Genomic DNA, 21430 nt, shown 5'->3' with positions numbered 1-21430 from the left:
AATATAGTATGGTCAACATAGAATAGTAGCTGTATATTTTTTAGAAGAAATCTGTTAAATTCTTCTCTGTGCTAAATTTCAATATGAGAAAGATTAGACAAATGCCTAAACACAAAATGTGAAACGAGGATTTTGAACCTCCACTTAAACTGCCACTATCTCTATACTATTGTATTTTGATGTTATTTATACAGCAAAGGTGATACTTCAAATTCTAGGATGCATTTTTTTAAAGTACTGATTATTTTTTTTAATAAACATTAAAATTTGAATATACCATTTAATGGTGATGGTACTCAAAGCATCAAACCAACCACCAGGAACCTAACTTTTGATGATTTTAACCATAACTTCTAAGATTTAAAAACAATACTTATAATTTCTTATATCTAATCAGCTTTCTATTTGTAAATCAAGATTGTTTTCCAGTCAGATTAATACCAATATGGCAACTTTGAGACAGATTTGTAAAAACAACTTTGCTTGTTTCTAAATGAATTGTAGATGTTTTATTTCAAGTGTACTATATTGTTGTGTGATGATTTATCTGCATAAATATTGTTTAAACTTAATATAAAAACTTTTTAGGACAAAGGTACAAATATAACTTTTATTTGATAGAGGTTCTAATATTTAGTAGAGCTGTTGGTTAATATTGCAATGACATAAATATTCATCGCAGAAGTAAAAATAGATTAATTGAGGAAAGTACTTCTCTAATATATATGTATAAATATGACATTACCAACATTCCATGGAACGAATCAGTCAACCACATTGGCAGAAATTCCTAATAAATAACTGAATGTTTCTTTTACTAATCTTCAAGTCGAAAAATATTGTTATTAGTAATTTTCCATTAAAGTAAAAATTTCCGTTATGTTTAACTTCTAAATTTATCTGAATTTAATTACACAATGAAAGAAAAATTTCAAAAATGTATTTCAAACGATAAAACATATTACACTCAGAATTATTATTAAGGAGGAGAGAAGATACAAAGTTAATAAGTTCAAAAACACAAAATTCATTATAGATACCAAACTTAAAATGTTGCCAAATGAATCCTGTTATACAATCTGCACACCATGCACTAATAACATACAACTAATATAGGTTACCTGTTGATTTTAGCATATCGACAGGCTTGACCAAAATGAGGTCACAGCCCAATGGACTATGACTGATTGGGACTTTTTTAACATATATATAAAATATCAGAATGAAAATATGAAGCATAAAGGTCTATTTCTTTCTAAAATATAAAACTTTTACACATTTTATCCTTCACCAAACTGTTGGCATACAATTAGCAAAACAATTATCAGGCAAGACAAAAACAGACAGTTGCAAATAAGCCATATTGTAAAAAAAAGTAAACAACTAATAATCAAGCAACAAAATAAAACACTACACAGTAGCATGCATATTGAGTAAAACTAATCCCAACTAAATATAGGGACATATTTATACTAAGGAGGCCATACTATACTAGTGGCACCTGTTTTGTTATCTTAAAGTTTTGCCAATTAAGAAAAGGAAAAAACATCACATTTATATTGAAATATTAAAGAATTTAAAAACATATTCAAAACTGTTTGTTGTCTTATGTTAATGTCGTTAATGAATGAATTTATACCAATACATATCATTTAATAAAATCAACGGTACCAATTTTGTTGCACCAGATGCGCATTTCGACAATTCATGTCTCTTCAGTGATGCTCGTGGCCAAAATATTTGAAATCCAAAGCATATATAAAAGTTGAAGAGCTATAATACAAAAGGTCCAAAAAGTATAACCAAATTCGTGAAAGGAATCAGAGCTTTGCATGAGGGAGATACATTCCTTAATTTATAATAATTTCTAATATTTTGTAACAGCAAATTTTAATAACACAAAAAATCCGTATTTTCATGCCAGTACCGAGGTACTGGCTACTGGGCTGGTGATACCCTCGGGGACTAATAGTCCACCAGCAGAGGCATCGACCCAGTGGTAGTAATAAAATCAACGGTACCAATTGTTGTTGTTGAAAATAAACCATGAATATGGATAGTAAGTATTTACACTTGCATCATAATGACTTGATTGTGGTTCACTAAAGCAGTTTATTAATTTTTTTTTAGGTCAGTTGACCAGTTGAAGTTGATAAAATAAAATGTAGTACTGGGTAAGGATTTTTATTGAATTACAAAATTAAAGTGGAGAGAACTACTTTTATTACATTGGTTGTAGTGAATTACATAGATTTCCTAGTTAAATAAATTCTGCTATCTTTCACATGTGAATTTATCATAGTTATTTCACTACTCTGACACCATACAACAATAGGACTTGTCATGACAAATTGTGAATGCATACACAAAGATATAGATCCTTACATTTTCTACTTTAATTTCATAAGAAAAGCCGTTTGCCAATGAAATAAAAAAGAATAACTAATCAAAGAATTGAAATATCGAAAAATATTCAACAGAACAACACTGATTCGTAAATTAATGTGTTGTTCAGTCACATGTTGAATATTTTTCTCTATTTGATTTCTTTGATTGGTTAATCTATAAGTAATCAAGCCAATGTAATTTGGGAAATATTTTTTGACTGTTCAGTTAGATTTGTAAATGTAATAGCTAATAATCAATAGCATTTTTTAAGTGATAACATCTGAGCCAAAATGAAGACAAATGTGCTATATATTAATACCTCTACAAAATGCACTTTAACAAAGCAAAACACAAATAAGGTAAAAAATAAATGACAATTTCAATATTATATACTAATCACACTCCTAGCCATAAGCCAAGAATAAAGAGACATTGCTTTTTGGTTAGCTTGTATAATCTATCAAATCAATAAAAAATAGGAAGAAGTTATTCCGACATTAGTGAGTTGATAAAACCAAAATCTATAAAGTTGGTTAAAGAATATAATTATAACTACTACTAATAGGAGGTAGACCTTTACTTTCCATGAAGGTCTCTGTTTATTGGCCATTAATTTTGACTAATTAAAACCCATATAAAATGACATATTTCATTGTTTTTGTAAAATTTGTATAAAGAAAAAAATATTTATAAAACCATAGCATTTTCTTTTTTTCAAAAACATGTAATGAGCTTATTTTTTGTGTTTATCAAAACGATATTATTCCTTACAACTTTATTGTTTTGCAATTTTGATCATTCCCTCTGTATAATATATTTTGTATTAGCAATCATAGCACTCAACTAACAGTTAATTTTATTGAAAAAAAACCAAATATTCCTTTTCATCATAAGTTTTGTAGTGCGCTCTTTACAATCTTTGAATCAATGTAACTTTGAATATATCCTCTATTTTACCACATTAAAAAAAAACAAATTTCTATTTGTAAAGGTTTGTTTTATAATTAAAAAATAACTGATGGACTCAATATTCCATCTTATGCATGATATTTAAATGAGTAGTACTTAACAACTATTTGAAGATAAATCAGTCTAATGTTATTAAAATAAAAAAAAACATATATGTCAATAACAAACAAGTCATTTATATAATTAACATTCCTGTGAACTGTACACACATATATATAAATTGTAATAGATAGATATACACCTGATAAAGCATATCTAATAATACATATTTGTCTCTCAACTCAGTACTTTAAATCTTTTTCTGTAACCCCTTTGATTTTAAGTTCATCCAAAACTCTGTCAAAGTAACCCTCATCTGGGTATCCAAACCTGAAAAACAAAAGTATTTAGTATCATGGTGACTTATATCCATAAGAATATAGGTAACAGTATATTGGTACCTTTTCCAACTCCTGCTCAATCCAGTGGTGGTGTAAACCATTTGATTAAAGCTTTATATTTCAGAAGGTAGAATAATTTGTTTGCATCATTGAATAATCTGGACCTGAGTGGTATTTTAGCACAATTAATAACACAAGAACAACTGTTCACTTATTACATCACTTATATTATAAATAATATGTATTTTATCTTAAGAAATTTGTTGAAATTGCTCAAATTCAGATAATGACAATTATAATAAGGATATTCATAATAAAATATTGTTTACACAAAAAAAAAAAAAAAAAAAAAAAAAAAAAATAAGGATGTTCTTAATTTGAGCAGCTATAACTAGGTTACTAGGTATTCCAATTAGTTTCCACTTATCTTACTTTGGGCCCTCAATGAATAGATATCTGAGACAGAAAGATATAGAAAATGTTTGAAGAGATTTAACCTTCCATAGTCCTTTACAAACAAAGCAATGATTGTAGAAATATATTTTTCAATTGGATGGACAGATGACAAAAGTACAAATAAATTTTCAATATAACTTATTCAATGATACAAAAAAATTGGGAAAGTTAGATGCTCATGAGCATGTTAAATGTCACCTAACACCTAGTTCATGTCAGAAGTGAAGAAACTGTAATTAAGTGGAAGTGGTTGATTACTGCAAAAACAAGTTGACTTAAAATTTTGGCTTCATTGGTGAACTTGTAGATATTGTCTTGGGCGTATGACATTTGCGCCGATTTTAAAAATGTTCATTCTTTCATTTGCGCCGATTTCATTTTTTCATTTGCGTCGATTTTATATTTGCTCCTAATTAGATTTACAGGTAAGTTAAAACTTGTACATGTACTGTGCTATACCATTGGTAAAATCTGGTTATAAATTAATTGTTTTTCATCCATGTTTAAGTTAATTTTGATTCATATAATTCTGGAACTTCATTGTAACTTGATGGACATATTGCACACCGAAACGGACCGAGGAGTCAATTCTCTAATCATCGAGGGCCATGATATCGGAAGGTCAGTGTTCTGAAACATAACTACACATCTTACTAATGTACCATAAAAGCCAGAGTTACCACCAGAGTAAACACAGATCGAGCATAACCATGTGGCATATGTCCGAAAGACAGATGCTAAAGAACTACGGATACGGTCAACAAGGAAAAAAGTATGAAGATGTATCTTGTAGGCCTTCTTCCACCTCCCAGTGGTGAGCAGGGGACAACAGTTATATACATTTTGTGATTGACAATTCATTACATTTTGTATACAACTGGCAAATGAAAAATAACATGACTTGGATGGAGAGTTCTCTCATTGACACTCATATCACATCTTCTTATATCTATTCACCTGTAATTTACCTGTAATAAAATCGGCGCAAATGAAAACAAAATCGGCGCAAATGAAAGAAAAAATCAGCGCAAATGAAATGCAGATCGGCGCAAATGCAAAACGCCGATTGTCTTGCTGATTATTGTTGTTACTTGTATTTTAAGTTTTATTAAAGTTTTCAAGAAAAAAAGCAAACTATGCAAAAATTGAGAAAAATCATCATTGAATGTTCATTACTTCAATAAAGAGACAGAAAGAAAACAATGTCTTAATTAATTAAGACCAAATTTATAACTACTAAAGTCAATTCCCCATTTGTGGCACAGTCACAAATTTATTCACTGAAAATTGCTAAACTTACTGATGTTTATAAGAAGAACTTGTTTTATGATGAATATCATTCCAAGTGACAACTCCTTCTTGGCCAGTTGTTCTTGAATGTCCTATGGTAAACACTAATTTTCTATCAAATGCAATCTTCAGTAGGTCTGCAATCAATTTCCCTTTTGTGTTGTTTGGAAAATAACCAACTCTTTTAATACCCTTGAAAGGCTTTCCCGGGTTTGGATGTTCTTCCTGTATTAGGATAAATATTTAATGGTGAAAGAATTTGCAGATGAGTTAATTACACTGAGTATATTCATTATAAAATAATTATCACAGATCTTAATTTTCATCATTAAACATCGTATTGGGTATGATGTAAGACAAACTTCAATTGTCAACTAATAATGGCTACTACATGTACTACAGAATAACACAATGTATTGCCTTAAAATAATACTAGAATTACAACTAAATTTCTTTACAAAATGCCAAATTGTAAAATAAACAAGTCAAGGAATCTAGGCAAACAACCAAAATTTTCAAGCAAAATGTTTTACATTGTCTTAAAGTCATAAGAAACGAGTGACCCATGAAAAATAATGTTCTTCCAATTCTTGAACCAATGCATACAAGCATCATAAACTTCTTTGCTCGAATTTATAAATCTTTTCGTGTAAATTTTGTAGAATCATCATTTTTTTTTCAATCGGTCAGTGTTGTTGTGAAATATGGCAGGTAATTAAGCCGAAGTTTAACGATTGTCACCTGTTTGTCAACAATTGACAAAAAATAAACAAAAAAGCATGGAAATTGAGCATGTGTTTAACATGTAAATTCAGATAATAGTTTATTTTAAGGACATCCATGCGTATTGTGATCACCTGATTTTTACGAGATGGGTCACACTGAGGTCACTTTGCATACGGAAAATATGTCGGGAGAATTGCTTCCTGAAGGAAGAATTGGAAGGAAGCAATTCAACTAAAGTAAACTTCTTATAAATATGAATAAATTAAAGAACTTTCTTCAGAAAAAAGTATATGTACATAAGTTTTATAATGAAAACAATCCATTGAGTTATAAAAAAACATATGCATTATTTTTTCTGATTTGAGGTTTATTATGACTTTAAGGAGCAAGTATTTTAACACATTTATAAGAAAGTGTCTCGAGTGTAAATTTGAAAAAAAGTGGTCTCAGCAATTACAAACTAGTGATAAATTGAGACCATTTAAATTATTTAAGAATATTTTTGATTTTGAAAAATATTTATCTGTTGAAAGTAATGATTATGATATGACAAGGTTCAGAACCAGCAGTCATAAACTTCATATTGAAATTGGTAGATACACTATACCAAAAACTCCTACAGATAACATGAGTTGTAAGAACTGTATTATAAATTTGGTTTAAGATGAGTTACATAACATTATTTAATAAATTGTCTAAATTTTTCTCATTTAACATGTTTAAGGAAGGACTTAATCTACAACTGTTTAAATAAAAACATTACTAATTCAACAAATATTGATTCTCAGTTAATGTGGTTGTTTAGTAATGCAGACACTGATGTATGCAAAAGTATAGCTAAGTACATAAACATGTGTTCTTTACTTAGAATAAAAGTGTGAAATTTTTGTTTGCTGCTTATGATGTATAATGATTACTTATATTTTTACACTAGAGTTACTCCCCTTTGAACACATACCTACACTATGATACTTGTGTAGTATTAATTTTAGTTAAGATTGTTTAAATGTTATTCTTTGTTGTGTCTATGCTATTAATGATTATGTTCATAATTGAGCTTTCTTTAATAAAATATTTCGTATTTATACAAGAAAACCTGATGATCTGTTTTTAAATTAATTCTTGTTATTTGGTATCAGGCATGGCAATATCCCTGAGTGTGACATCACTGATACATTCTTTTCTAATATCATTTTTCTATAATAGTAAACATAGATAAGCATGATTAAGTACAATTGTACACTTGAAAATTAAAAGACTTATATCATATGGAGTCAACAACTCAGGTTATCATTTATTTAATATTTCTTACCCCTTGTGTTCCTGGATAAATTTCATATTCTAATTCAATAGTATTGCATTTAAACGTAGGCAAAGAATATCCCATTTCACGTCGTATCATTCTTCCTGGTGGTTGGTCTCCCTTTATAACTCCCTGAATTGACCCACATGTTGGACAAACTGGTTTCACTTCAAAACATCGCTGAACGCAATTCTCACAAAAGACATGACCACAAGTCAGCTCACGGGGCTTGGTGTTAGGCTCCATACATATAGCACAATTCTCTTCACCATCTTTGAGTGCTCCTCTAAAAGTTTTACCTGCCATTGCCATCTTGATATCTTGAGTTGTATCTGGTTTTGCATTTCCTTTGTTTCTAGTGCGACTGAAGGAAGTCATTTTGGTAAAAGATTTCTCCTTTTCCAACTCATCTGCTACAATTACTGCTGCTGATATATCATTGGTAACAATGTGGATTTCTTTGACATCAAATTTGTGAGTAGACTTAATCTCCCCCAGTAATACTAACAGAAATATTTTTGCAAAGGTTGACACAGGTGTCTCTAAACCGTCTTTTCCTGAAATAGATATTAATGGTTTCTAGACAAAGTTTTTGTTTTAGTATGTTTAGGTCAGACAAAGAAACTATATACAAACATATGTAAACAATGAGAAATTCATCATTTAATCATCAATACTATTATGATAATAGGCTGACAGCTAGAGAGACAGCAAAGCAGACTTTCCTGTAGAGGTAGACCCCAGCACAGTTGAGCTAAACATTTAAGCTTAAACTGCTTTAAATTTGGATTGTGATTGAATATTTGACACAGCTTAGGTTTGTGACACAAAACTAGTGCGATCAAAGAACTGAAAAAATTGACAAATACTAAAACTAATGTACCCCAAAGGTTGACAGGGGTTAAGAAAAATAGTCACATTAACTTCTCCAATTCTGGTAGTAAAATCCTTGTTAATATTTGGTGTCCCATCTATTACACAAGACGAATATTTACATGCCCTGCCATACATAGTCAGATTGGGTATATATACATGTTAAATTTTGTAAAACAATACTATAAACTTACCTATTCCTAATACAGGCATAGCTACTGATGTCACATCACCTTTATCACTACAGTGGCGCAGAATGTTTCTTATTGTAACTTCCAAATCATTGTTAAAGGAAGACTTATACGCTTCAGCTATCTTGTCATATCTAGGAGGCACTGTGTGCAGGACATATTGGAATGACAAACTGGAGGGGCTTGCTTTTACTTTTCTGATATCACATTTGGAAATCCAATTCAAAGTCTTTACTGATTGTCTATACTTATCATCACAGACTTCTTCTATAGCTCTAGCAATGCCACCCTTGTTGGAAACCTTTTCATCTTGTGGACATACAATTGTGCTGACTTTCCTCTTGATAATATCATCTTGCACAACACTCACTTTTAAATCTGTAGCTGCCATAAACTGCTTCTGAAATTTTGACATACTCCCAGCAAAGTTATCCTGTCTATTCTGAGTCTTTTCCTTGGAAACCTCTGAGTCATCAGGTGAAGAGAGCGATCTTGTAATTCTCCTTTCACCACCTGCAGTAAAACTGCCAGAGTTAGAGGACCCCGTGTTTGAGGAAGAAATCTGGTTGAAATTCTGACTAAACTCCTTTTGAATCATGCTGATCATCCCTGCATCCTTATCAATAAAATGAATTTCCTTTAAACAAGTTTTGTAACCATTTTTCCTACTAAAATCTTCTACTGCTTTACCATATTCCTTACAGCAAACTTCCTTGGGAACACCAAAGATGCCTGAAAAAAAGTGTAACTATAAAAACTCTTTTTTCAGGGTGAATGCCTTTTATATCATTGGAATTTATACCTATATTTGACAACAACACTTTAAAGAGTCTGCAACTTCATTGAACTTAGTTGACATGTTTCCCTCAGTACCAGACGGCAACACCATAACAATTTTTCAAACTATAGAAATTAGTTGTACTGAACGTAACAAGGCTATGTATATTAAATTTGAAGTCACAATATGTTTTGCTCTGAGTGAGAAAAATAATGAAAAGTGAAAGTAGAGAGTTATATCTATATTAAATATATGTACCAAATAAAACTTTGTTAAAATGTAAATTTGAGTATGTTTTGATTTATGATTGTGAGGCATGACATTTTTTTAATGCTTTGTATCTATAATGGACAAACTTCCTATGGTCCCTATCTCTTTTCAAGGTTTCCCTTTAAATCCAAATTAAAAGGGTGCTGTAACATTGGGATTTTTTTTTTGTTGTTGCAGCTAATTGGAAATAGTGTTGTCAAGTAAAGTTATTTGGTTTAGTCATTTTATGAATGTGTTGATCTTCTGGCAAAGTAAATCTATGAACAGAAATGGAAAAACAGAAAAAACACAACTGTCAGACAGACCAATTGACAAAAAAGTATCAAAATGAAAAAAAAACCTGAGCTAGTCTCAAGTGGACTCTCAACGTGTATTGATGTAGAACTTTCTTCCACAAGTTATAATGGTATCAATTGCAAGTATTTTATAACTTACCTGCACTGATTGATGGTATAGCAACTGAAGACATCCCGTTTACTTCAGCTTCAAAGAAACAACATTCAACAGACTTTCGTAAAACTCTACAGCACTCTGTTTTATCGTTATAGGTATACCATTTCGGTCCAACGGTATGGATGACAGACTTGTATCTAAGTTTCCCAGCAGATGTTGAGCAACAGGATCCCTCTTTTATTGGTCCATGTTGTAGAATGTAGTCATCACTCTCTTTTTCAAAGTCATATCCTGCTGCAGCTGCAATAACATAAGCAACACCACCACCATGGTTAAGATTTTCATTTGCAGCATTAACAATACAGTCAACATTCAAGCTTAGAATATTTCCATTATAAACTTTGATAATAAGTCCTTCTGAAGTCTTAAATGTCATTTCAGTCCTAGGTCCACTGGATGCTGATACTGACCTTGAGAAATCAGTAGGTCTCCTGACTGTTTGTTCTGCAGATGTCTGTTCTTTTTTTGTAGTGCTTAAATCAGTATCTGTCACAAAAACTCTGTTTCTTCTTCCTTTACTCTGCTGTTTCAAACCCAGACAAATTTCTGCTTTATGTCTTCCTTCGCCAAGCTTTTCATAGTTTGAACCATACAGAGTAATCATCTTTCTGTTTGATGATAAGTAGCAGAAAATGTCTCCTGAATCGGCAACATTTCTTTCAATTTCATGCAACTTTTCATCCGATATACCATTTTCAAAGGATATGTCTGATGAACTTAATGATGCTATGAAAGTCTTTTGAGTAGCAAAATCACTCTTAAGATCAGCTTCCTTTTCATAGGCTTCTATCATCCTTTTGAGACTTCCATCTTTATATTCACACCTTCCATTTAAAATTTTACTTTTTGAACAGAAATGCTTAAGCATGGCATATTCCCTCTCTTCCAACTCGAAAGTAATTACATTTGACTTATTTGACATAGGTGTTGCTTTTGTATGTGTCTTTTGGAATTGATTCTCATAATTTTTCTCAGTTGTTGTTTTCTGTGCATAAGAAAGAACAGGTTCTTGTTCAGTTTCAAATTTTTTTGATAATAAGGAATTTAAGTTTTCTAATTCATCAAGACTTGAACATTCAACTTCCCATTTACCAGTGCTCAATTTATTAAATCTTATATCTAAATGTGTTAAAAAATCTTCAATAGCTCTGCGAGTTTTCAGGTTTGCTGTTCCATATCTAATTTCAGCTTTAACTGATGTAAAAGGTTCCTGAAAACATATTTAAAGAGAGTTTTATTCTAATTTCATAAGAAGTGTTATGATAAGAGGCTTTGCCCCTGAAGCTACAAAAAATTGTTACATAGTTCAACCTTTAATAAAATGCTCTGTTTGATGCAGCTTTGCAGAGGTCAAATCTCTAAATAGTTGGAGAAAGTATGGACACTAAATCAAACTTGATACAGCTCTGAACTGGAGTGTGTTTAAATATTTGACACATCATCATAATCATAGGTTTGTAATGTGGTCAAAGTACTATAAATTTTGAGACTTTTCTTTATTTTGGTCCAATATTTAAAGGCATGGTTAGAATCATGTTATCATAGAACCACATATATAATTTCTAATTAAGGAGGCTCGCGGGTATAAGATTTTAAGAAGAAAAAAAAAAAAACATAAAATTTTTAATTGCAAATTTTATTTATTGCCTTTAGTAGTTGTTATTTTATCATATGGTAAAACAATCATTCCAAAAAATCAATTCGTGTTGGCCCCAGGTCACTTTAAAAATGTAGATATCATTGAAAAAGCTCCAAATTATCTCCCTTTGGTGAAACAATGCCATTTTTTGGCATTAAAATTAAAATATCTTTTTCAACTCATCGGTGACCTATATTTTTTATTGTTGCTTTTGAATAAGCTGTACATAAACTAAATAATTGTAAAATTTAAGCGATTTCTGTAATTGAGTTCTTTTTTTATTTCGATATTACCGCTATTTCTCTTATTCATTCAACAGAAAAAAAAGGACATTAACAAACATGTATGCTTCTTAAGAAGGCAGATTGTGAGCGTAAATGAACGGTGACCCCATTTTTTTATTTCATTTTTCTATTAAGTATAAGATAAAGTTCATTTATAGAAAAATATAGAGAAATCCTATATTTAAATAAAACAAAATTGATTTAGACCTGCGAGCCCCCTTAAATTTAACAAATACACTGTTAGATTTGAATCAGTCAACCAAATGATTTACCCATGTTTCATTTTCAATGTTAATTAGCTGAACACACCTAGTTCATGCATAACACATCTCTAGCAAAGGGGTTAAATAGAAGGTCACATGAATATATATTCAATAAGGAGGATTAATTTCAAATAATTCATCAGTGATTTTTTTCTTAGCTAATCTTGACAAAATTGAACCAAATTCAGGCATCTTTAAGCATTGAAAATTAATTATAAATACACCATTTCACTTTCATACACGATTGAACAAAGATTAATAATCATATCTTTATTTGTTTATGCCTTAGCTTACAAATGTAAATATGTAATACAAATTGTCTGTAGTTTCTTAAGGGAAAAACATTAAGTTTAATCTTTTTTTAATAAATAATTATTATAATAATAATATGGCAGAAACTACAAAAAGAAATAGTTACTGAGTGTACCATCTCAGTTATCTTGTTTGTCATGTTTGTCATGGGAATGAATATGAATATTAAATCTGGAGAGAGAGAAACTAGAAGCCCGAAAACATCAACTGACATCAGGCAACCACCAAATAGAGGGTTCATGGATGATTTAATAACATTAACGATACCAATTTACCTGCACCAGATGCACATTTCGACAATACATGTCTCTTCAGTGATGCTCGTGGCCAAAATATTTGCAATCCAAAGCTTATACATGTTATATAAAAGATGAAGAGCTATAATCCAAAAGGTCCAAAAAGTATAGCCAAATCCGTGAAAGGAATCGGAGCTTTGCATGAGGGACATACATTCCTTAATTTATTATCATTTTGTAACAGTGAATTTTAATAACACAAAAAAAAAAAAAATGTATTTTCATGCCAGTACCGAAGTACTGGCTACTAAGCTGGTGATACCCTCGGGGACTAACAGTCCACCAGCAGAGGCATCAACAACAGTTACATGAGTTGAGAAGCTTGAAAGAACTATCAACAGACATCTTAGGCAATGATTAGGTGTCCTCAAAGTTTTACAACTTAAGGACTGTACAGCAGGACCGAAAGTTGCAGCTACCATTACCATCTTTAGTGGAAGAATTCAAAGTTAACAAAATTCGCCTTGTGATAACACTGAAAGAATCTAGAGATGACAAAGTAAGAACAGCAGGTGTCCAAGTAAGAACAGGAGGAAAATGGTCAGCATCAAAAGCAGTTTCAGAGGCAGAGAGTAGATTGAGGCATAAAGATATTGTAGTAACAGTGGCAGTAGGACGACAGGGCCTTGGTACATCAAAAAGTTGCTACTGGAAGAACGCTTACATCCAATTAAGACAAGTCTTGTCCAAAGAGAGATAAAATCTAGAGAAGAAGAAAAAAGACATGCAAAGACAGTAGAATTAGGGAGCCAAGGCTCTTGGTCGAAATGGGAATTGGAACAACAATCCCTTACATGGTCAGATATATGGCGATATCCGCAATACCAACTACAGTTCCTTCTGAGATCAGTGTGATAAATTTGCACAGGTGGAAACTTTCGAAACACCAGATTGTCACTTGTGTGGAAACAGAGGAACTCTACAACATGTACTTTCAGGGTGCAATATGGCTCTTACACATGCGAGATATACATTGCGACACAACCAAGTACTCGGGGAACTTGCTAAAGTGATAGAGAAACAGAGGAAAGATGTAAAACACATTAGAAACAAACCTATCAAGATCCAGTTTGTGAAGGAGGATAAAGTTGGCCAGAAAAGTAAAAAGAACATATCAGGAATGCTAAATCAGGCGAAAGATTGGCAGTTAGAAGTTGACCTAGGAAAGAAGATGCAATTTCCTGATATTGTACCAACTAACCTAAGACCAGACATGAAAGAAAGAGGGCAAAATATGATGGACTGTTGGCAAAGTTCAGAGATAGAGGATGGCAGATATGGAACTTTCCTGTTGAAGTTGGCTGCAGAGACTTCCCTGCACAGTCAATGTGGAGAATGTTTTCTGCAGTTGGAGTGACTGCTAAAAGAGCAGCAATTAAGAAACTGGGCCAAGCAACAGAGAAAGCGTCTTGCTGGATATGGATAAAGAGAGGCAGCTAGTAGTAGCTGGAAACCCACCACCAATGCGCAGTGATTGATCCCCACTGTGGACCCCCCATCCTGAGAGTGTATCAAGATAGGGGTCGAAACACATGACGGATGACCTCAAATAAATACACACATAAGCAAGTGTGTAAGGAATAAATACATCACAAATGTCCTTCAATCGTTCTGATAGGTGAGCCTTGGCTCACACCGAACAACAAGCTATAAAGGGCCCCAAAATTACTAGTGTAAAACCATTCAAACAGGAAAACCAACGGTCTCATCTGTATAAAAAAAAACGGGAAACACGTATAAATTACATAAACAAACGACAACTACTGTACATCAGATTCCTGACTTAGGACAGGTGCAAACATTTGCAGTGGGATTAAAAGTTTTAATGGATCCAAACCTTCTCCCTTTTTCTGAAACAATAGCATAACATCACAACATAGAAAAACACGGTAAAATATCAATTGGCAGGCTTAACTCAATCAAAAAACGTAAATTAATACACTATAAACGAATAAATTTGATCTGCGATATCTGAATGCAAATGCAGTTAATACAATATTAGGGAAAAACATTCAAGGCCAAAAAACAAACAAACAAGTCCAAACAAAGCCATGGCAAGACACCACTGCGAAATATTTAACCCTTCAAAAATATTCCCTTTAGAAAAATCAAAGCGCTGTAAGCGCTGAAGGCAGTTAACCAAAAACCAGGCAAACGTAATTATGTGCAGTGGCGGATCCAGAAATTTTCATAAGTGGGGGTCCACTGCCTGCCTAACAGGGGACCTGCTCCAGTCATGCTTCAGTGATTCCTTATATAATCAACCAAATTTTTTCTCAAAAATGGAAAGGGGGCACTGAAAAACCCTCTAAATCCGCTTCTGATGTGGCATTAAACATTCATATATTGTACATTTATGTTTATCTAATGAATTAATTATTAAGGCAAATAATTCATATGTTATCAATATCAATAAGAAGTTAGCAATATCCTTTAACTCTACTTTCCGCTATATAGATGATGTTCTTTCACTAAACAATTCAAAATTTGGTGACTATGTGGAACGCATCTATCCAATCGAACTAGAGATAAAGGATACTACAGATACAGTTAAGTCGGCTTCATATCTTGACTTACATCTAGAAATTGACAATGAGGGTCGGTTGAAAACAAAACTTTACGACAAAAGAGATGATTTCAGCTTTCCAATTGTGAACTTTCCATTTCTAAGTAGCAACATTCCAGCAGCACCTGCATACGGGGTATATATCTCCCAATTGATACGATATTCCCGTGCTTGCATTTCCTATCATGATTTTCTTGATAGAGGTTTGCTGCTAACAAGGAAGCTATTAAACCAAGAGTTCCAAATGGTGAAGTTGAAATCATCCCTTCGTAAATTTTACGGACGCCATCACGAGTTGGTTGACCGTTATGGAATAACCGTTTCACAAATGATATCGGATATGTTCCTTACGTCGTAACTACAATCCCCTTCCCTTTCATGAATATGACCTACCGAATTAGACAATTTACCGGATTTGTAATCACATAAGCAACACGACGGGTGCCACATGTGGAGCAGGATCTGCTTACCCTTCCGGAGCACCTGAGATCACCCCTAGTTTTTGGTGGGGTTCGTGTTGTTTATTCTTTAGTTTTCTATGTTGTGTCGTGTGTACTATTGTTTTTCTGTTTGTCTTTTTCATTTTTAGCCATGGCGTTGTCAGTTTGTTTTGGATTTATGAGTTTGACTGTCCCTTTGGTATCTTTCGTCCCTCTTTTATCAAGGTTTCAATAGCAATGAATATATAAATGTATATTTTTTATGGTGAGTCTGCAGTGGTTCAAGTTCGCAATGATTGTAGTTGTTCTGGTTGGTAGTTAACGTTGGTTTTAGTTGACTGTTAGTAGTACGTGTTGACTTAGTACGAACATGTAATAGTATGAATGGACTGGTTTCTCTGTAAAGAAAACTGAGTTTGTGTTCTATAGTACAATAGTTATGCGACACAAATCAGACAAATGTTCACTACTACAAGGATCAAAGGTGAGGTCTGACTGACCTGCCCATAGTAAATGTAAATGATTTGTTATATTGTCCCATACATGAATATATATGGTTTAGGGGTAGGGATCTCGAGGGTTTTCAAGTTCTCAAACAGGAAGGGGTAGGGTGACCCCAGGGACTTCCCCTATATTTCATTTGATTTGTTATATTGTTCCATACATGAATATATATGGTTTAGGGGTGGGGATCTCGAGGGTTTTCAAGTTCTCAAACAGGAAGGGATAGGATGACCCCAGGGACTTCCCCTATATTTCATTTGATTTGTTATATTGTCCCACACATGAATATATATGGTTTAGGGGTGGGGATCTCATCGGTTTCCAAGTTCTCAAATAGGAGGGGGTAGGGGGACTCCCCCTATATTTCATTTAATTAGTTATATTGACCCATACATGAATATATATTGTTTAGGGGTGGGGATCTCGACCGTTTCGTAAGTTCCCAAACAGGAGGGGGTGGGTCACCCCATGGACTCCCCTTATATTTCATTTGATTAGTTATATATATAGTCCCATACATGAATGTATATGGTTGAGAGGTCATCCATTTCAAAGTTATCAAACAGGACGGGTAGAGTGGCCCAAAGGACGCTACCTATATATCATATGATTTGCCTACATTCAGGTAGTTATTTGTGAAAATAAAGTAAGAATCTTCCAGCTACTTTAACTGGTCCTGCAAAATTGAGAAAAAAAATACCCCTTCAAAATTGCAGTAATATGTTTACACTTTAAAAGCATCTTACATGCATTATCAACATTTATCACTGATAAAGAAAATTTAAACTGTGACCAGGAACATGTATATTGTTAGATATACTGTGACCAGGAACATGTATATTGTTAGATATACTGTTCCCAGCTGTCACATTGTATTGGATTTTGACATTAAAATTTGTCAAAAGTAATTTTGAGTTTCTGTTTAAAATATTTTCTGCTTTTTCTTTCTTTTACATATATCTTTTGGTTTTCAATTCTAGTGTTTATATTCATTTACCATGCATAGATGTATTTTGTCACCTGCCTGGATTCGCCAAAAACCCGGAATTACCCTTATCCGCTTCCGGAATCGGATCCGAAATTGTAATTGTCTTTTCACAGCAGCCATTGTCATTGTGTTCCAATGTTGTTTTTGTCAGTCAGATACGATTTTACTCGTATTAACACATTTTTTGTTGGCGATTTTCTGTATATAGCTAGCGATTGAACAAAATTGACATCGCTGTCATGAATAATACTGATTAAAATAAGTTTTGAGATCGTTGATTTGGAGACTTTGGCGAAAAGGTTTGCAAGCTATTTTTTATTTTCTTTCAAGTGGAACTGAGACTACTATAACTGTGATATAGTTGTCTCAGAGTGGAAGGCCCGTCGGGCGTGGCTAGTAACCAATTCGAAAGTGGAAGGTCGCGGACCTCGGACCAGCGCTAATTTAAACCCCTGCCTCCAAATTGAAAAGATACGAATTTCGTCTTCTAATTTGAAATTGCCGCCAACAGCATGAACAGTTGAACTTATTATATAATAGACTACTGACGTAGTTGTACTACGTATTGACAACAAACAATATTCCTACGACTTTTGCCATTTGGGAAATCTTAACTACTTGTCTTAAGAGATTTTCGGCGATTAAATATTTCATACAATTGTTCTTTGACATCTTAGCCAAAAGCACAGGCGATAATAAACTACATAAGATTTCCTAATGAGCACTACTTCCTATGTGCAACTTCAAAACTTTTGGGAAAATCGACGACCATTTAACGTTTTTATGGTAATATTTTTTATATTCTAGAATAAAAAGTATTAAAAAAGTGTTCAATTAGTTATATATAACATAGTAGCCAGCTAGATAATAACAATGGCAAGTATTTCAGCATTTTTTGGGTAGACCACAAATCTAATGTGCTCGCATAATGCAGATTAACTGCACAAAAACGGTTTTTATACGGTCTAACTCAAAATATAGACAATTTGATGTTTAGGGCGTCTTGAAATCTTTTGACAGCTTTCGAAGTGCTTATTTTAAACCTTTTTCAGCTGGACCAAATCACTACTTTCCTTTAAAATTCTGGACCCAAATTTTTTACAGTGTAATTTCACCCCCCTATTTGCAATTTGAGGCATTAAACATGGAGAAATAAATTTGGAAGAGGTATAAAAATTAATGGCAAGTAACCCACTGTCAACACTAGGGACTATATTTTTGAACAACGAAAATCAAGGGACGACAATGGTGGTCTCGGACCAGTAGGATAGTGAGGAGCGACTTCTATAGAGATAAAAATTAACGTGCCTGTGTCTCTATACATCCCTCCTCAAAGAAGATATAATTTAGTTATGTTTTAATTTGCTATTGACAAAATCGATATTAATGCCAATGTAAACTATATTCAGAGGATTAAGATGGCTGCCAATCTAGTAGTGGGTTGATTTTCAGCTCTGCAGTTTTTGGCAATTTAAAGCTGGTTTTTGAAGGAATTTATCTATGCCAATCATATCATGATGTTTGGAATTTGATGAACTTTACAGAAATATGATTTACTTCACATTTTGTTGAAAGATGGATTTATTATATTGGAATTGTTTATTTTGAATTGGAAAAGTATTTGTAATTTATTGATTTTCCTGAGTAGTGTTGTCTGTATTACCACCATGCCTGGGGACAGTAAAGGAGCAAAAACAATACAAACAATGTTAGCAGCTAAAAAGCCTGGAAGCAATGATTCTTCTAAAGACTCTGTAAAGGAAAAACCATCCAAGCAGAACAAACAATCCCATTCAGATGTTGCAAATGACAGTGTGGAAGGTATTGATTTGACTGGTATTCAAAATGATTTAGGTGAAATAAAACAATCTCTTCAGGGCACAGTTACAAAGACTGACCTTACTAATGCTATGGTTAATTTGGTACAACAAAAGGACTTAAAAACTTTAGTTAGTAACATTGTCCAGAAATTATTAGATCATTTTGAAGAGAAGATCACCAGTAAGTTGGAGTGTAAAATAAGGGAGGAAACTGGAAAACTTGATGATAAGTTAGATACATTGATGATTGAGAATGAGGATCTGAGGGAAAGAATCAGGGCAAAAGATAGAGTTATTGGAAACTTAGTGGAAAAGGTTGGTGACAATAATAACAGATCTATTGATACATTGAAGTTAGCCAATTATAATGAACAATACAGTTGAAAACATAATATAAGAATGCTAAACTTTCCTGAAAAAAGGGGTGAGAATTTGAGAAAAGCATTTATTGAAACTTTAAAGAGTGACTGTAAAGTAGACATTGAGCCCAGTGATGTACTAGCCATCCACAGAATACCTGGGAAAGATGGTTATCAGAAGCCTGTAAGGTAAAGAATACTGAAACTAAAATACGGATAATGCGACAAAAAAGATCCCTGAAAAATGAAGTGAAATTGCATGATGACATATCACAACGCAATCTTGGACTAATGGCAAGACTTAAAAACACTGAAAAATTTGAAAATGTATGGTTTTATAACTGTAATGTGTATGCCAAAACTGAAACTAGTAGCAGAATAAGATTTGATCTATTTGACAATGTAGAAGAAATAAATAGTTGACACAGCATAGGTTTCTGACACAGAATGAATGTGGTCTAATGAACTTAAACAAAAAATTTTGCCTTTGAGCAATTCACTATGCTGTTGAATATTAATCCTCTCAAAAAAATGTTTGAAGAAATTTTCTTTTTATTTATGAAATCTGAAATGAAAAAAATTGACCCCCCAATTTTTTTTTCACATCCCCCTTTCCCTTATTTCAAAACTGATCTCAATTCAAATTTCTAATGAAGTTTGCAACAATAACTACTCATTTAAATACATCATAAAATATTAAAATGTAAAAAAAGTGCTTGTTATTACTGAATGGTAAAGATTGTTTTAATCTATCAGTTGGTAGTAAAAGTGAATATACATTGTATATTGTATAAAACAATGATTTAAGTTGATTCAACTACTTTTCTGGACAAAGAAAGATAACTCCAATTGAAATCCAATTGGAATTTCTTGCTATTGCACAATATTGTGCAATTAGATATTTCTTGCTATTGTGCAATACTGTGCAATTGAAAATATTTGCTATTGCACAATACTGTGCAATTGAAGATTTCTTGCTATTGCACAATACTGTGCAATTGAAGATTTCTTGCTATTGCTGAATACTGTGCAATTGAAAATTTCTTGCTATTGCACAATACTTAATATAATAATTTTTGATCCTGATTTGGACCAACTTGAAAACTGGGCCCATAATCAAAAATCTAAGTACATGTTTAGATTCAGCATATCAAAGAGGCCCAAGAATTCAATTTTTGTTAAAATCAAACTTAGTTTAATTTTGGACCCTTTGGACTTTAATGTAGACCAATTTTAAAACTGGACCAACAATTAAGAATCTACATACACAGTTAGATTTGGCATATCAAAGAACCCCAATTATTCAATTTTTGATGAAATCAAACAAAGTTTAATTTTGGACCCCAATTTGGACCAACTTGAAAACTGGGCCAATAATCAAAAATCTAAGTACATTTTTAGATTCAGCATATCAAAGAACCCCAAGGATTCAATTTTTGTTAAAATCAAACTAAGTTTAATTTTGGACCCTTTGGACCTTAATGTAGACCAATTTGAAAACGGGACCAAAAATTAAGAATCTACATACACAGTTAGATTCGGCATATCAAAGAACCCCAATTATTCAATTTTTGATGAAATCAAACAAAGTTTAATTTTGGACCCTTTGGACCCTTTATTCCTAAACTGTTGCGACGAAAACTCCCAAAATCAATACCAACCTTCCTTTTATGGTCATAAACCTTGTGTTTAAATTTCATACATTTCTATTTACTTATACTAAAGTTATGGTGCGAAAACCAAGAAAAATGCTTATTTGGGTCCCTTTTTGGCCCCTTATTCCTAAACTGTTGGGACCTCAACTCCCAAAATCAATACCAACCTTCCTTTTGTGGTCATAAACATTGTGTTTAAATTTCATTGATTTCTATTTACTTAAACT

At 32.5% G+C, this 21430-nt stretch overlaps 1 protein-coding gene across 1 annotated transcript in view; it reads right to left on the bottom strand.

The window, feature by feature from the left end:
- Positions 1 to 2209: 2209 nt before the first annotated feature.
- Positions 2210 to 21430, bottom strand: part of LOC143057776 (uncharacterized) — a 108230-nt gene continuing 89009 nt past the window's right edge. The window contains exons 11-15 of the mRNA XM_076231169.1: positions 10060 to 11287; positions 8580 to 9308; positions 7522 to 8069; positions 5494 to 5708; positions 2210 to 3726 (exon numbers count right to left, since the gene is read on the bottom strand). Of these exons, the coding sequence (XP_076087284.1) occupies positions 3639 to 3726; positions 5494 to 5708; positions 7522 to 8069; positions 8580 to 9308; positions 10060 to 11287 (2808 nt within the window). The 3' untranslated portion in view covers positions 2210 to 3638. The remainder of the gene's footprint in view (positions 3727 to 5493; positions 5709 to 7521; positions 8070 to 8579; positions 9309 to 10059; positions 11288 to 21430) is intronic.

The sequence above is a fragment of the Mytilus galloprovincialis genome, chromosome 13 (assembly GCF_965363235.1).
Source record: "Mytilus galloprovincialis chromosome 13, xbMytGall1.hap1.1, whole genome shotgun sequence".
Taxonomy (NCBI): domain Eukaryota; kingdom Metazoa; phylum Mollusca; class Bivalvia; order Mytilida; family Mytilidae; genus Mytilus; species Mytilus galloprovincialis.
Note: the sequence above shows the minus strand (reverse complement) of the source record. Positions and strands in the feature narration are given on the sequence as shown.